At 40.6% G+C, this 12,907-nt stretch overlaps 1 protein-coding gene and 1 long non-coding RNA gene across 7 annotated transcripts in view; one reads left to right on the top strand and one right to left on the bottom strand.

Annotated features, from left to right (window-relative positions):
• WNT7B (Wnt family member 7B) overlaps nucleotides 1-12,907 on the top strand; it is a 99,753-nt gene that overhangs the window by 45,478 nt on the left and 41,368 nt on the right. For all 6 annotated transcript variants that reach the window (XM_009564939.2, XM_054056087.1, XM_009564941.2 and 3 more), the window contains one exon: nucleotides 11,289-11,515. In XM_009564939.2, the coding sequence (XP_009563234.1) occupies nucleotides 11,289-11,515 (227 nt within the window). The remainder of the gene's footprint in view (nucleotides 1-11,288; nucleotides 11,516-12,907) is intronic.
• Nucleotides 9,839-12,490, bottom strand: LOC128850918 (uncharacterized). Its single transcript, XR_008448154.1, has 3 exons — nucleotides 12,295-12,490; nucleotides 11,737-11,805; nucleotides 9,839-11,078 (listed from the first exon to the last, which is right to left on the bottom strand). It is a non-coding gene; the product is annotated as an uncharacterized LOC128850918 (long non-coding RNA).

Genomic DNA, 12,907 nt, shown 5'->3' with positions numbered 1-12,907 from the left:
CAACAATGTGGTAGCGTAGATCTAGGTAGATCTCTTGTATTTAATATGGTGATCTTAGCAACATTTTCTTTCTTTAAATCAAGGCTTTGCAAGATCTTACCGTCTGATTGGTGCAGGCTGAAGGGGACTTTCAGGGCACCTCTGTTTGAGGAGCATGCTCACATCACAGCCAGTCAGTCTAGTGAGGTCATGTAAAGCCACCTGTCTAGCCATAGCACAGCCTCCTAGTTGCCAAACCTGTCCTGGGAGCAGAACAAGCACCCAGGCAATCAGCCCATGCCAATCTCAGGTCTGCAACTTCTGACAGGTCACCTAAAGCTTGTCTGGATATGTCTGAGGCTGAGCTCACAGCAGGACAATGATGCAGAAGTACTCTGGTCTGAGAGGCAGGTTGGCTGTGCTACTACTCTGTACCTCCAACGCCAAGGGCAGGAGGGAGGCTGTATCTGCCCTGTTGCCTAAAATTGAACAGATGCTGCTCTGCTGCGTCCATTAGCTTGTGCCCGCGTAGTTTCCTGTAGATTTTCTTTCAGGTTGTCCTGACCTGTCACTGAGTAACGTGATATTGCATTTTACTTACTGGTAGTAGCATGACAACACTAACCACAAAATGGGTGTGGGGGCCTCTAAATCAGTGAGATAATATTAGAAGAAACAAAATGTCTTGATTCGAAAAGCAGATCACCCAGGACAGACTGTGATGTAGTCAGTTGCTCTGAAAAAGGACAAAGAATACCTGCCTTCATGCCAAACCTGGAGAGGTCAATGGTTTTTGCTTCTGTGACTTTGTGTTTTTTTTCCCCACTTTTTCCCACACCTTGGAAACAATACAAGTGTGTTCACTACAAATGAATGTACGACAAGTAGTCTAATTTCAGGGAAAGGTGTCATTGAGGAGGAAAAAGTCTAGAGCTCAAGGTAACTGAATTGGGAGTGTGCCAAAGAGCCAATGATCTTCTTGGTTACACTTCTGCACTGTCCAGGATGCACCCAGTCCTCACACTTGCCTCTTTAGCTCCTGCATACCTGTGCAGGAGAGGCTCTCCTTCTCCTTATGGTGTGTCATCCCAAAGCTTCATCAGTTGTAGAGAAAAATCCAGAGAAGACTTTGTGCTCTTCATCCTCTGTGTTGGCAGACAATGGTCTTGCCTTAAGTGGGATAATTAGAGCAGATGGGAACAACAGATGCTGCCACCAATTTGAGTGATGCACGCATTCCAGATGTAGAAACACGCCAGTAACTAAACCTGACAGCAACAAGTCTATGCGTTTTTGCTTTCAATTTTATTTGCAGATGTTATTTAATTTCATATCCTCATATCTTATGGCCTTAGCAAAGATTTACCACCATGATATAATGGTGAGGAAAAGAAGAAATAAATCATGACTCAGTGTATATTGATGCGTATAAAAATTCAATGTCACTGAAAAACTGATTTTTTTTCTTCTGCTGTTAATTCAAGACCAGTCAGAGAGCTTGATTTGTGGTCATATATCTGTGCACAAATAGCAACCTCCAGTGGTCATTTTGTCCAAACCGCACATTGTGTGTGGTGTCAATATGACCTCTCCGCCTTCCTCACTTAAAATGAGCCCTAAGACTAATCTATATGGCTTTTCAGGTGTAGCATAAAGCCACATATGTGCTTTCATCCTCATAATTAACTGCCACTGCAGAACAGTCTTAAAATTAACACAAAATACTTAATTTTCCAATGGCTCATAAGTAGATTTTAAGAATTTATTCTCATTGTCTGCTTAGATCTTGGCTTGCAAAAGTAAATTCCTACCTGAACAAGCACAGCAGTAAAAGACATATGGTTTCATTTTGGGAAGCAGGTGTCTTCCTTTCCTGTAAACACACTACTACATCCTTTCCTCTTTCAATTTTTGTATCATATCCATGGAAGCTCTGTGTACAAAAAGCCAAAAAAATAAGATATATCAGGTCCTTAAATGTTAAATGGAAAACATAACAAAGCATGTATTTTAAAATAGGTTCCACCAACAGTCCATTTTCAAGATTTTAAACCCACAATGCATTCCTGCTATTAACTGGATGACATTTCAGAATGAGCTAGCCAAGGAATATATGCTTCTGTTCATTAGAACCATTCTACTGTGGTTTCATAGTCATAGCATGATAGAAACATGCTTCCATCAGATCTCCCAAATTAAGCAGAGTATGGTCTTGCCAAGTCTTAAGCTTTGCCTGAAGGACTTCATCTTTCTCTTCCCCTTTTAAGCTTCTCACAGGAGAGAGCATACCGCTAAACTTCAGACAAAGCCAAAACATGCACTCCAGTTATGCTTAATTAAGTCGTTGAATTGACAGTTCGGAAAATGCCCATATATATGCATATGTTGTGTGATGGAGAGAGTTTATTTGTTCTTTTTTTCTATATGAATAACCTACCAAAAGCATGGATTTTACATCTCCAAGTATGAAATTTTTATTTCTCCATAATATTGAGTCGGTTTTGTGTGGACACAGAAAATCTGCAGCTTACCTCTTCCGGCCATTTTGTTGTTTCAAAGTTGTTTTCTGCTACAAGGGAATTGCACTATTCCACTGCAGTTATTCTGCAAGGTACTTTTGCTTTCCAGTGTGATGGATCACTATGCAGCAAACAATTCTGTAACTTTCTGTTAGATATGAGCATGACTCTTTCCAGTGCTAAAGGAAAACAAAAATGGGGTGGAAGGCGAATAAAAGTGTTAGACATCAATACCAAATGCAGACATCCTGGCTTTCAGGAATGGACATTTTTGTTACTGGCGGTGGAAATTGCTTGGTACTTTGCCGGGCATAACATAGGTGTGTACATGCTTGCAGAACTGAAATGGTAGGTCCTGTTAACTGTGTTTCTGTACTCATAACAAAAAAAGTATATGAAACAGAAACATTGCAGTTTGATTTCTAAATCTGATGAGGTCTTGGGTATTTTAAAAGGAATCAAGTAACGCTATATCCACACAATTTTTCATTAAACTTACTCAGATAAGTTCAGTGATGCCATGTGTGTCACCACCCTTACCGCTGGCAAGACCAAAGGAGGAATACTCCAGCCTTTCATGAATCACTGTGTGCATGCCAGGAGAGCTGTTGCCTTCCTGCATCTTCAAACACAGGCCTATCACTTTACTCTGGTTTAGCAAACCAAATGATTCTTGAAACTCAAATTTCTTTGGAATCAATGTTTCCCACACTTCAGATATTTCAACGTCCTATTTTATTGATTTTATACATACAAAATGTGAATGTTTTGCACCATACAACAAGATACACCTAGAATAATGTGATAAGAGATAAAAAAAGGAAAAATTTGTTAAATAGGTAGTTTGCCATGCAAGTGCAGAATGCCTGCTGTCAGTTAGTAAATTTCCAATGTAAATGTCCAATTTGCCAGTATGATCTATACGATAGGACATACGAGACATCTGAGGCATTTCTGTTTTTCATGAGTCTTCCCTTTGTGAACTAGAGATTTAATAGGTCTTTGAGAATATTACATATTCTGTTACATATTGCCTCACCGACTGATGAATAAAAATTATTACAGTGGTCCAGCCATGCACCAAGTAAGGTATGGGTCGATTTACAGTCAGATTAGATTGTCATTGTGAGGATAATTCTCAGGAAACATCATGCCAGAAATGTTCCTGAATCTCACATACTTTTTCTGTCTCCTGTTCTGGCACGACCAGTAAGAATTAGCAAAAGGCTGGTAGCAAGCAGTGATGGAATCTGTGACAGCTGGTGAGATGAAGAGTAAAATTTTTTCTCTGGCCTCCCCTAGCACTCCTACCCAGCCATAATGCTATTTAGATGAGGCTCCCAGAACTTCAGCACCAGTGCTGTGACATGGGGACATCTCTCTGCCAGGCAATGTCTCCCCTCCTTTCTCCTGAAGCCTAATCAATCACTGCCATCTTCATAGCAGCCATCCTGTGCCTCCCAGGTGGCAGGTACAGGAAGATGTGAATCTGAGGCTTTGTTGATGTTTCCCCTATCATCATTGCATATAGGGATGGGGCCCTTGTTCGCACTCCTCTCTAAAGCAGGTGTTTAGCCTGAGGCACGCTCTGCCCTTGTGTAAGTCATCCCTCAACCTTACCTATCCCACCACTTTTATTCTTGGCCATGCCAGCAATTGCACTATATGATCTAGTGGGGTTTGTTGTTTTGGGTTTTGTTATTTTTTTTTTTTTTTGTGTGTGATCTCAGAGAAATCTTTTCCTGGGAGTGAACATTTAATGGGAATGGACATTTTACTGTTCACGGCCCCTAGGTCTGGAGGCTTATCTTGGAGCTCCGGCAGAGAAGAGTGCACCACAGGACAGTACCACACAGCCTTATTTGATTTCCATTTCAATAACACGTGCTGAACAATGATTTCCCAAAGCCAGTAGTGGAAAACAAAATTGAAAGCCTAAACATATGCAGATGTCATTCAGTGCCCAGGGACGTTCCTGCCAATTTTTGCAACTGATGCACACTTAAAATATTTACTTTAATTAAGTAAACCATTCTGTAGTGGTGTAATGTTTCAGATGAGTCGCAGTGTCATCACAAAATACCTCAGTGGTTCGTTCTAACAAAGAACCCATTATAGGGTTTTTTATCAGAGATGATGGGGTAAGTTTTCAGTACAGTGCTCTGAGGTTTAAGCCGTGCAGCTCCTCTGCTGTTAATGGGATTTGTGCGGCTAAATCCCTTCACTCCTTGCTGAAAATATGCCCCTGCCCAACAGCAGCTTCAGGTGAATATCGAGTAGCAGGGTTAGGGTTGCGAACGCGGTGACTCTGTGGGCACATATTCAAAAGACTTGCAGTGAGGCTGGCTCGATGGCTTGGGGGAAATGTGCACTATGTTACTCTACAGCCAGGAATATAACTGAGCAAGAGTTTGGAAGGACGTGTAGCTCCTGAAGCCATCCCTGGCCTGCAATAAAATATTATTGCTAAAGAAGAAGCTTTAAGACATTTTTCTTTTTTAAATCAAAAGGTTAACATAAACTTGGTTAAGTGCTTTGTCTGTATGAAATGTGGTGTTGATTTAATCTCTTTGTTTATGTCTGTGCTGGTTTTGGCTGGGGTAGAGTTAATTTTCTTCACAGTAGCTAGTATGTGTTAGAATGGGGTTATTTTTTGGGTTGTTGCTGGAAACAGTGTTGATACACAGGGATGTTTTAGTCACTACTGAACAGTGCTCACACAGTGTCGTAGCCTTTTCTGCCTCTCACACTGCCCCACCAGCAAGTGGGTTAGGGGTGCACAAGAAGCTTGGAGGGGACACAGCTGGGACAGCTGACCCCAACTGACCAAAGGGCTGTTCCACGCTATATGACATTGTGCTCAGCGTATGAAACTGAGGGGGGAAGAAGGAAGGGGGAAGCTTTGATGTGACAACATTTGTCCTCCTGAGTAACTGTTACGCATGATGGATCCCTGCTTTCCTGGAGATGGCTGAACACCTGCCTGCCAATGGGAAGTAGTGAATCAATTCCTTGCTACGCTTTGCTTTGCATGTGTGGGTTTTGCTGTCTCTATTAAACTGTCTTAATCTCAATCCATGAGTTTTCTTGGTTTTACATTTCTTATTCTTACACCCATTCTGCAGACAGGGGGAGTGAGCAAGCAGCTGTGTAGGGTTTAGCTGCTGGCTGTGGTTAAAACACAGCAACATCTTCTTTTGTTATACATTTGCCGAAACTGAACCTTAAATGCCTTGAAGAAATCTCAGTACACATCTGTGCCTGCACAGGAGTTCTAGGACAACTCTGAGAACTGGTTAGTTGCTGCTGTTAATCTATACATAACAGTTCTATTCTTCTAACAACAGTAAAAATTAGAATTTTCCTCATGTAATGCATTGGTTGTACAATTGTTCATTATAAAGATTTACTTTATATTTACAAAGACTATAAAACCCTCTGTAAACTGCATTTCAAGTGACAACCTTCCTATCTGTGACATATATCTGAAGTTGCAAGAACTCTTAACATTTGAAATCAATGAAATGACTAATGTGCTCGAGTTATGCAAATGCCTACATTTGTAAAAATAAAATAGAGACTCAAGAAAACAAATTATGAATGAATACATTTCTGACAAGCAATAAGGCATTAAATTTTATGTTCTTAAAACTCACATGATTTTAGGTCTTAGTGTTTAATTTCTGAAGTGTTTTTAAAGATCTCTGCTTTTATGAATTGCTTGGAATATATGATAAATTTCGGGGCTGTTATCTTTCAAATTTTCCATATATTTTTGTGAAAAGGTCCCGGAGAAATGACACAGCCATAAAAGAAAATACATTTTGAGTGAGAATTGAGAATTTTCATTTTTTGTGGCAGTAGTCATCTGTCTTAGTATAATTAAACAAGCACTATTTCGGAAAATAAGCTGAAACTTGTCTCTCACAGCCATGAAATTCTGCTTGCTATGGCTGCAGTCATAGTTATTTTTTCAAAGAATGAAAAAATTGATATTTCAGGATTATAATTCAGAAGTAGGGCCTTCCAAAACATCACTCCTCAGGTAAAGCCTGTTGGAAATTTGAACTGCAAGGTCCTATCTAAGTCAAGGTCATTTTTTTTTTTAATGAGGTTGTAACTCTGTATATAACTATTGCTCAGTTCCAGTGTTGGTGTTTCCCTTAAACTAATGACTAAGGGATGAATCATTGAATCATAGAATCATAGAATAGTTTGAGTCGGAAGGGACTTAAAAGATCATCTAGTTCCACTTCCCCTTCCATGGGCAGGAACACCTCCCACTAGACCAGGCTGCCCAAGGCCCCATCCAACCTGGCCTTGAACACCTCCAGGGATGGGGCATCCGCAGCTTTCCTGAGCAACCTGTGCCAGTGTTTCACTGCCCTCACAGTGAAGAAATTCTTCCTTATGTCCAGTCTAAATCTACTTCTCTCCAGTTTATACCCATTGCCTGTAGTCCTATCACAACAGCCTTTGTAAAAAGTCACTCCCCAGCTTTCTTGTAGGCTCCCTTCAGGTACTGGAACTTTGCTATAAGGTCTCCCTGGAGCCTTCCCTTCTCTAGGCTGAACAACCTCAACTCTCTCAGCCTGTCTTTGTAGCAGAGCTGCTCCAGTCCTCTGATCATCCTTGTAGCCCCCTTCTGGACCCATTCCAACAGCTCCATATCCTTTGTATGTTCAGGATTCCAGAACTGGAAGGTTCTGGAAGAAAGGTGAAGACTCTCCACAGCCAGCCACTACCATTAATTGCTCAGGAAATATGGCACTATTCCACTAATGCTGTTCAGTTGAGTACTCCCTGTGGATGTTGTTTAACTGGGCAACACATATGGGTGACCCAGCGTAAAACGCTGAAGTGTTTACAGGCTGTCGTGTTGCAGGATGCTTACAACCACTGTAAACTGCACCAGAAATCTTCACAGAACACTGCACTCAAGATTTTCCTGTGATAAGAATCAAGGAAATTTGCACCGCAGAGGAAAATTAGATGCCAAAACGTGCCACGGGGATCTGCCGTTTGACAGTTATAAAGCAAAACATTCTCCATCTAGTAAGAAAAGAAATATGTAGCCTTCAACCTGCCAAGAGGCAGAAGCATGTCACAACACCCCTGAATGTGTGACCGATGCACAAACTGAGGGATGCCACAAGAAACTAGCAGAGAGGAAGCCCAAAATGCTGTTTGGTGCATTTCTTTAATATAAATAAAGTTTTCCAAACCCTCAGTTTAATGATTCAGCATTTCTTTTGGCACTGACATTACAGTAATGATTTAAAAGCAGGCTAAACAAGTCTGAGGGAATATGCTGACAAGTTCAGGACAGAAGGCATAGTCCCTGGAAGTAATAACAAAAAAAGACCCTTTCCACCCCGTATATTTGCATTGTAATTCTTTTAATGAGAAATGTTTTAAAGCGCTTTACAAACACATAATAATTGCAATATCCTCACAATACCTTCTGAGGCAGATATGACCATGCTTGTTTTCTAAAGGAATAAATTGACCCACTGTATTAAAATACTTTTACCAAGGCCTGCTCCAAACACAGTGGGAGACCCAAGAATACACTTTTCAACCTAATTATGAGACAGTACCAATGTGTATAGAGGAAGAAACTAAATTGAAAATCATATGTGTTGTAGACATTATATCCAACTCTGTCTTGCTTTCCTCTTTTTTGAAAGTCATAAATTTTAGCTGTTCATCTTGAGATAATATTTAATGACAACTGTGGGAGCTCAGCACTTTAAAGAAAATGATGGCAGAATGTTGTCTCATAGCTTTTACCAGTATTCTCATTTTAAATAAATATTTATAACATATAGAAATAATTGTTTATATATAATTTTTATCAGTAAGCTGGCTGTGTGGCCTTAGTATTTAATGACCATTGTCAGCAAGGGGATCAGAACTGTGTGTCTCGTGCACACGTGTTGAACATCAAACTAAATTTTGAATGCCTGTCCATGTCTGTTTCTTAGAACTTGACCCTGGATTCCATCAGGATTAGGTTTTCTGAGGAGTGTTGGTGTCTGAAGCAGCTCCTGCTGTAAGGGATATAGGTTACTGGATGAGGAATTCTTGTAGGACACTTTATCACCCACCTGCTTTGTCCCAGAGAACCAGGCAAAGCCAGGAGGAGGGGATGGGATAAGGATGGGGTACAGCCAGAGAGGCACCCAGAGAACCGCTGCATGTGCTGAATCAAAGAGACATTGCTGACAGGGAACTTGGCTGTTGCTCTGCTCTGAAGAATGGCTGCAGAAATTCACTCTTTCCTCAGCTGACCCGCTGCCTGTACATCTCAGCAGAGAGTGAGTGGCTGACCTGGGTTCCCTTCAGCCTCCCTCGAGAAGAACCATGGACTAGGCTGTAATGGCAGAGTCCCCTGTTCCCCCTCAGCATGTTCAGGTTACTCACTCTGTACAAGATATCTTGCCCCCGTAATAACTTCAAGACCAGGAATCTTAACATGATTTGGGAAAGGCCCTTGGTGTTTTAAAGTTGTCAAAGAGCATATGTTTCTGAACAAACACACCAGCTATAAAGCCAAAATACTTCTCCTTGCCTTTTATTCCAACGTTTTCAGAATGTGCATCTGACTTGATGTGGAAAGTTGCTGAAGTCAGAGAGATAAAAGCTGAAAGAAAACAACACTTTTCAGTACAGAGAAGTTCCTGATTTTTAAAAAATTAAATATTGTCACTTTCCCCTGTGAATTTTGTTAACTTTTGAAGCTATAAGCTAATATATGGAGTGCTGTTGTAAAGGTTAGGGAATCTTTCTATTTCTACATCAAACTCATAACATTTTTTTTTTGAAGATTATCTTGTGTCTTGAAAATTCCTGATTTAGCAACATCATAAAATAAATATTTTATGCAGTTGTTTAAGTAGAGGTGGACCAGAAACAAAACATTGTCTCAAAACCTGCATGAGTCCTGGGGACTTGCTGGTTCCAATTGATGCTCCAGCTTTGTTGCCCAGTATCCAGGCGAATATGAATTAAAGCTACAGGTATGAGCATTCCTGCTCCAAACACTGAGTGGTTGGAGCTGCAACATTTTGTTCCTATTTTTGTTTAATAGGTTGTACCACATGACATACATGCTCTGTGTTTGCAATACCTTGTCTCTATATAATCTCCAAGCCACAAAAAAAAAAAAAAAAATTGGTTAATTTCTCATGGATTGTTAACTTTGGAAAGGATGCACAAATACCTAATAAAGGCAGTGAATCATCATAGAGTTTCCATTCTACAAAAATAGTGGTATTTCATTTTGGCCAGGGAAGATTTCTCCATTTCACCCTTCTTTCTCTGGCTTTGCTGTGTTTATCAAAATGGCAAAATGAAACAATGATTTCATTGAAATGCAACATCTATGTAATTTTGCAGTTACCTTTGCTATGAGGTTGGTAAATTCCCATAAAATTCTTCAGTTTTGTTCAGTCAACATTTTCCAAAAGGAGAATTTCCAGCAGGAAATTTCTAACACTAAGAAGGAAGGCTTAAGTCAGTGTTAAAGATGGAGAGGAAGGTAATGGGGAAGTTAGACTGCATTCTGTTGCTATTTATCTGTGGTGACTTCTGTTACTCCACTTAAACACAAGGTGCTCCAGCATGAACTGGGTGAGCATCTTTGCACTACAAAGGCAGTCAACAATAGCACTTGATAGGAAAAAGAAATTATCTACATGAACCAATATCAGACTGGTATGAGCTAAAGAGGGTGTGTGGATATACATCCTTGCAGGTGCTCAGGAATAGTCATGTTCTTGGCACAATAATTGGCCAGCCAAGGAGCAGAACAGCCAGCTGGGCAGCTTGGCAGGGGCTTTTCCGGGCTTTAGTTACTTAGCTGTCAGGGTCCATCAAACCATGCTGAGCAAGGGTTGTTTCACTAATGCAGCTAAACTGCTCTTTTGCTCCTGCTGACTTGTCCAGAGCCAGCTAAAGCATTCCAGTGTTGGCCTGGCTGGCACCTGAGGCATCACTGAATGCGTACCCATGTTGTCTTATTTTTCAGAATATTACCACTTAAGATCTAGCCTGTAAAGATGTTGAGAAGTCAGCTGAAATATGGAAAAGAAACGCACTAAAGTGAAAACATATGGCAGGTGCAAATTATATGCAAACTTTACAATGAATACTGAAAATGTACTTGAAGAATGAGAACTATAAATGTTTTTACTCTGGATGGCACATGTTAAGGATCCATATATGTGCTCCATGACATTTGCCAGATCTATAAGTATGATAATGCTGCTGAACTTTCACTGATCACTCAATACCCTGAATGAAATAATGGGTAAGAGTGTTAGTAGAGTGAAGTCATTCTCTAAAATCTGCTCAATGGTTTCAAATGAAGGATGGATGAACTGGCTGCAGTTACTAAAATGCTGAGCCTGGATCTATATAGGCCATTCAAAGCAGACATGAGCTCCAAAGATTCATGTATAATAAACTATCACTATTTTTGGCTTTTAAACTTGCCTTGCCTTCCACATCTCGTGAGCTGATGGTTGCACATTGCATTGGAAGCGAAAGTGTCAAAATTCCATTTGCTTGTTGTTTCTGGAACAAAACAGATCAGGAATTACTGCAAGAATTCCAACCTAATTTGCCAGACCAGAGTGGCAGAGATAAGTCTGCATAATTATTGGAACCCAACTTCCAACCTTTCCTCTTTTGCCCAGTGCCTAGTCTGTCAAACAACAGCCATGGCAAAAACCATTAATGGCCTCAGTTTGGTTATAACACGTCTTTCTGCTTTTCTTTCTTCAGAGCTTTGTCATCTGTGGTGGCTTTAGGAGCTAATATCATCTGCAACAAAATCCCAGGCCTGGCCCCTCGGCAGCGAGCGATCTGCCAGAGCCGCCCTGATGCCATCATTGTGATTGGAGAAGGGGCACAAATGGGAATCAATGAGTGCCAGTATCAGTTTCGATACGGGAGGTGGAACTGCTCTGCACTGGGAGAGAAAACAGTCTTTGGACAAGAGCTTCGAGTAGGTAAGGGTGTCTTTCATACGGTGCTGAAGTTGAACAGTTGGGGCTATTTTTCTTTCAACTTTCTCATTGCACTTTTGCAAAGTCTATATTCATCTGGTATTTGTCCATTGGAGTTGAAACGTGATGCTCCCAAAACTGTGGTCTGTATGTTTGCACTCACTGAAAAGTAACTGGCAAGAGACAGGAGATCTCTAGTGATCTCTAGATATAGTCATTCATACCTGTGCAACTTCATACTCAGCAATGACTGATATGCCTGCACAAGCATCCAAGGACACAGTCATCACACCCTGTGAAAAAAAATTCCAGTTGTCATTGTGTTAGAAGTTGCCACGATAACCATGGTGCATATTATGACCAATTGAAGGGGAACTACAATCACCTCCAAAATCCCAACTGTGGGCTTCCCTAAAACTTAAGTAATGGGAGAGTGCCAATTAAATGATGGAAGTACAGTGCATACGACACTGGTCTTCCAGTATATGACAGTGATACATATCCATTTTAGTGTTGGTATCATATTTTAAGGAAAATACTGCAAATGATTTGAGGCAGGAAGCCTATTCAAAGAAAACAATACAGGACCTTGGATGACAAACTGCTAGCTGGCAGAAGTTAAATTGATCACTTTCCATTTACCCTATGTCTGATACTATTTCATAGGGGAGATTACGCAATTTTTTTTCCAGCACTGAGATCATTATTTTCTTCATCACCCATCTGAGTATCCTTAGCCTGTTCCTGACCTTTCTTCTGTCCTTCAAGGGCTGCCCACTTACCATCATCCATGCTTTCTGATACCCAGTGTTGGGATAACATTTTTCGGTGTGTGGCTCTCACAAGGGCCATTCATCTTCTCAGTGGGGTTGTAGTCTGTTCCTTCTTGTGTCTGATTCTTCTTTGGTTGATATTTTTTTCTTGAGTTCAATGGTTCAGGCGAGTCTTGTTCTTCCAACACAACTGAATGTGGTCACATGTAAGATCTTGTCAAAACTGTGTGAAAAAAAGACATAACATTTCATGCCATCTTGCAAAGAGGAAATTACTTACATGATCCTGTCATTGTTACTAGAGATCAGGGATTTAGGTTTTCTTCCCAACAGCTTTGTGAATGGACACCAAAATGTGTGGTATGTTTAAGTTAATGATGGAACCAAGCACTTTTTCAAAGACCATGCAACTAACTCTGAGAGTCTGGCTGAGATCTGATCTTTTTAAGGGCACAGTGGTCCAGCTATAAAGTGTTGTAATTGAATAAAACCATTGGCATCTGGAAAAATAACTTGAATCCAGAGACAATCTGTCATATTCTGTGACCATTACTCCACACCAAATTCAGAAGTGGAGAGGGCTAAAACTAATAAAAAAAGCCACTGTAAACCAAATTAATGG

Source organism: Cuculus canorus, chromosome 1, assembly GCF_017976375.1.
Source record: "Cuculus canorus isolate bCucCan1 chromosome 1, bCucCan1.pri, whole genome shotgun sequence".
Taxonomy (NCBI): Eukaryota; Metazoa; Chordata; class Aves; order Cuculiformes; family Cuculidae; genus Cuculus; species Cuculus canorus.
This window is presented reverse-complemented; position numbering and strand designations above follow the sequence as displayed.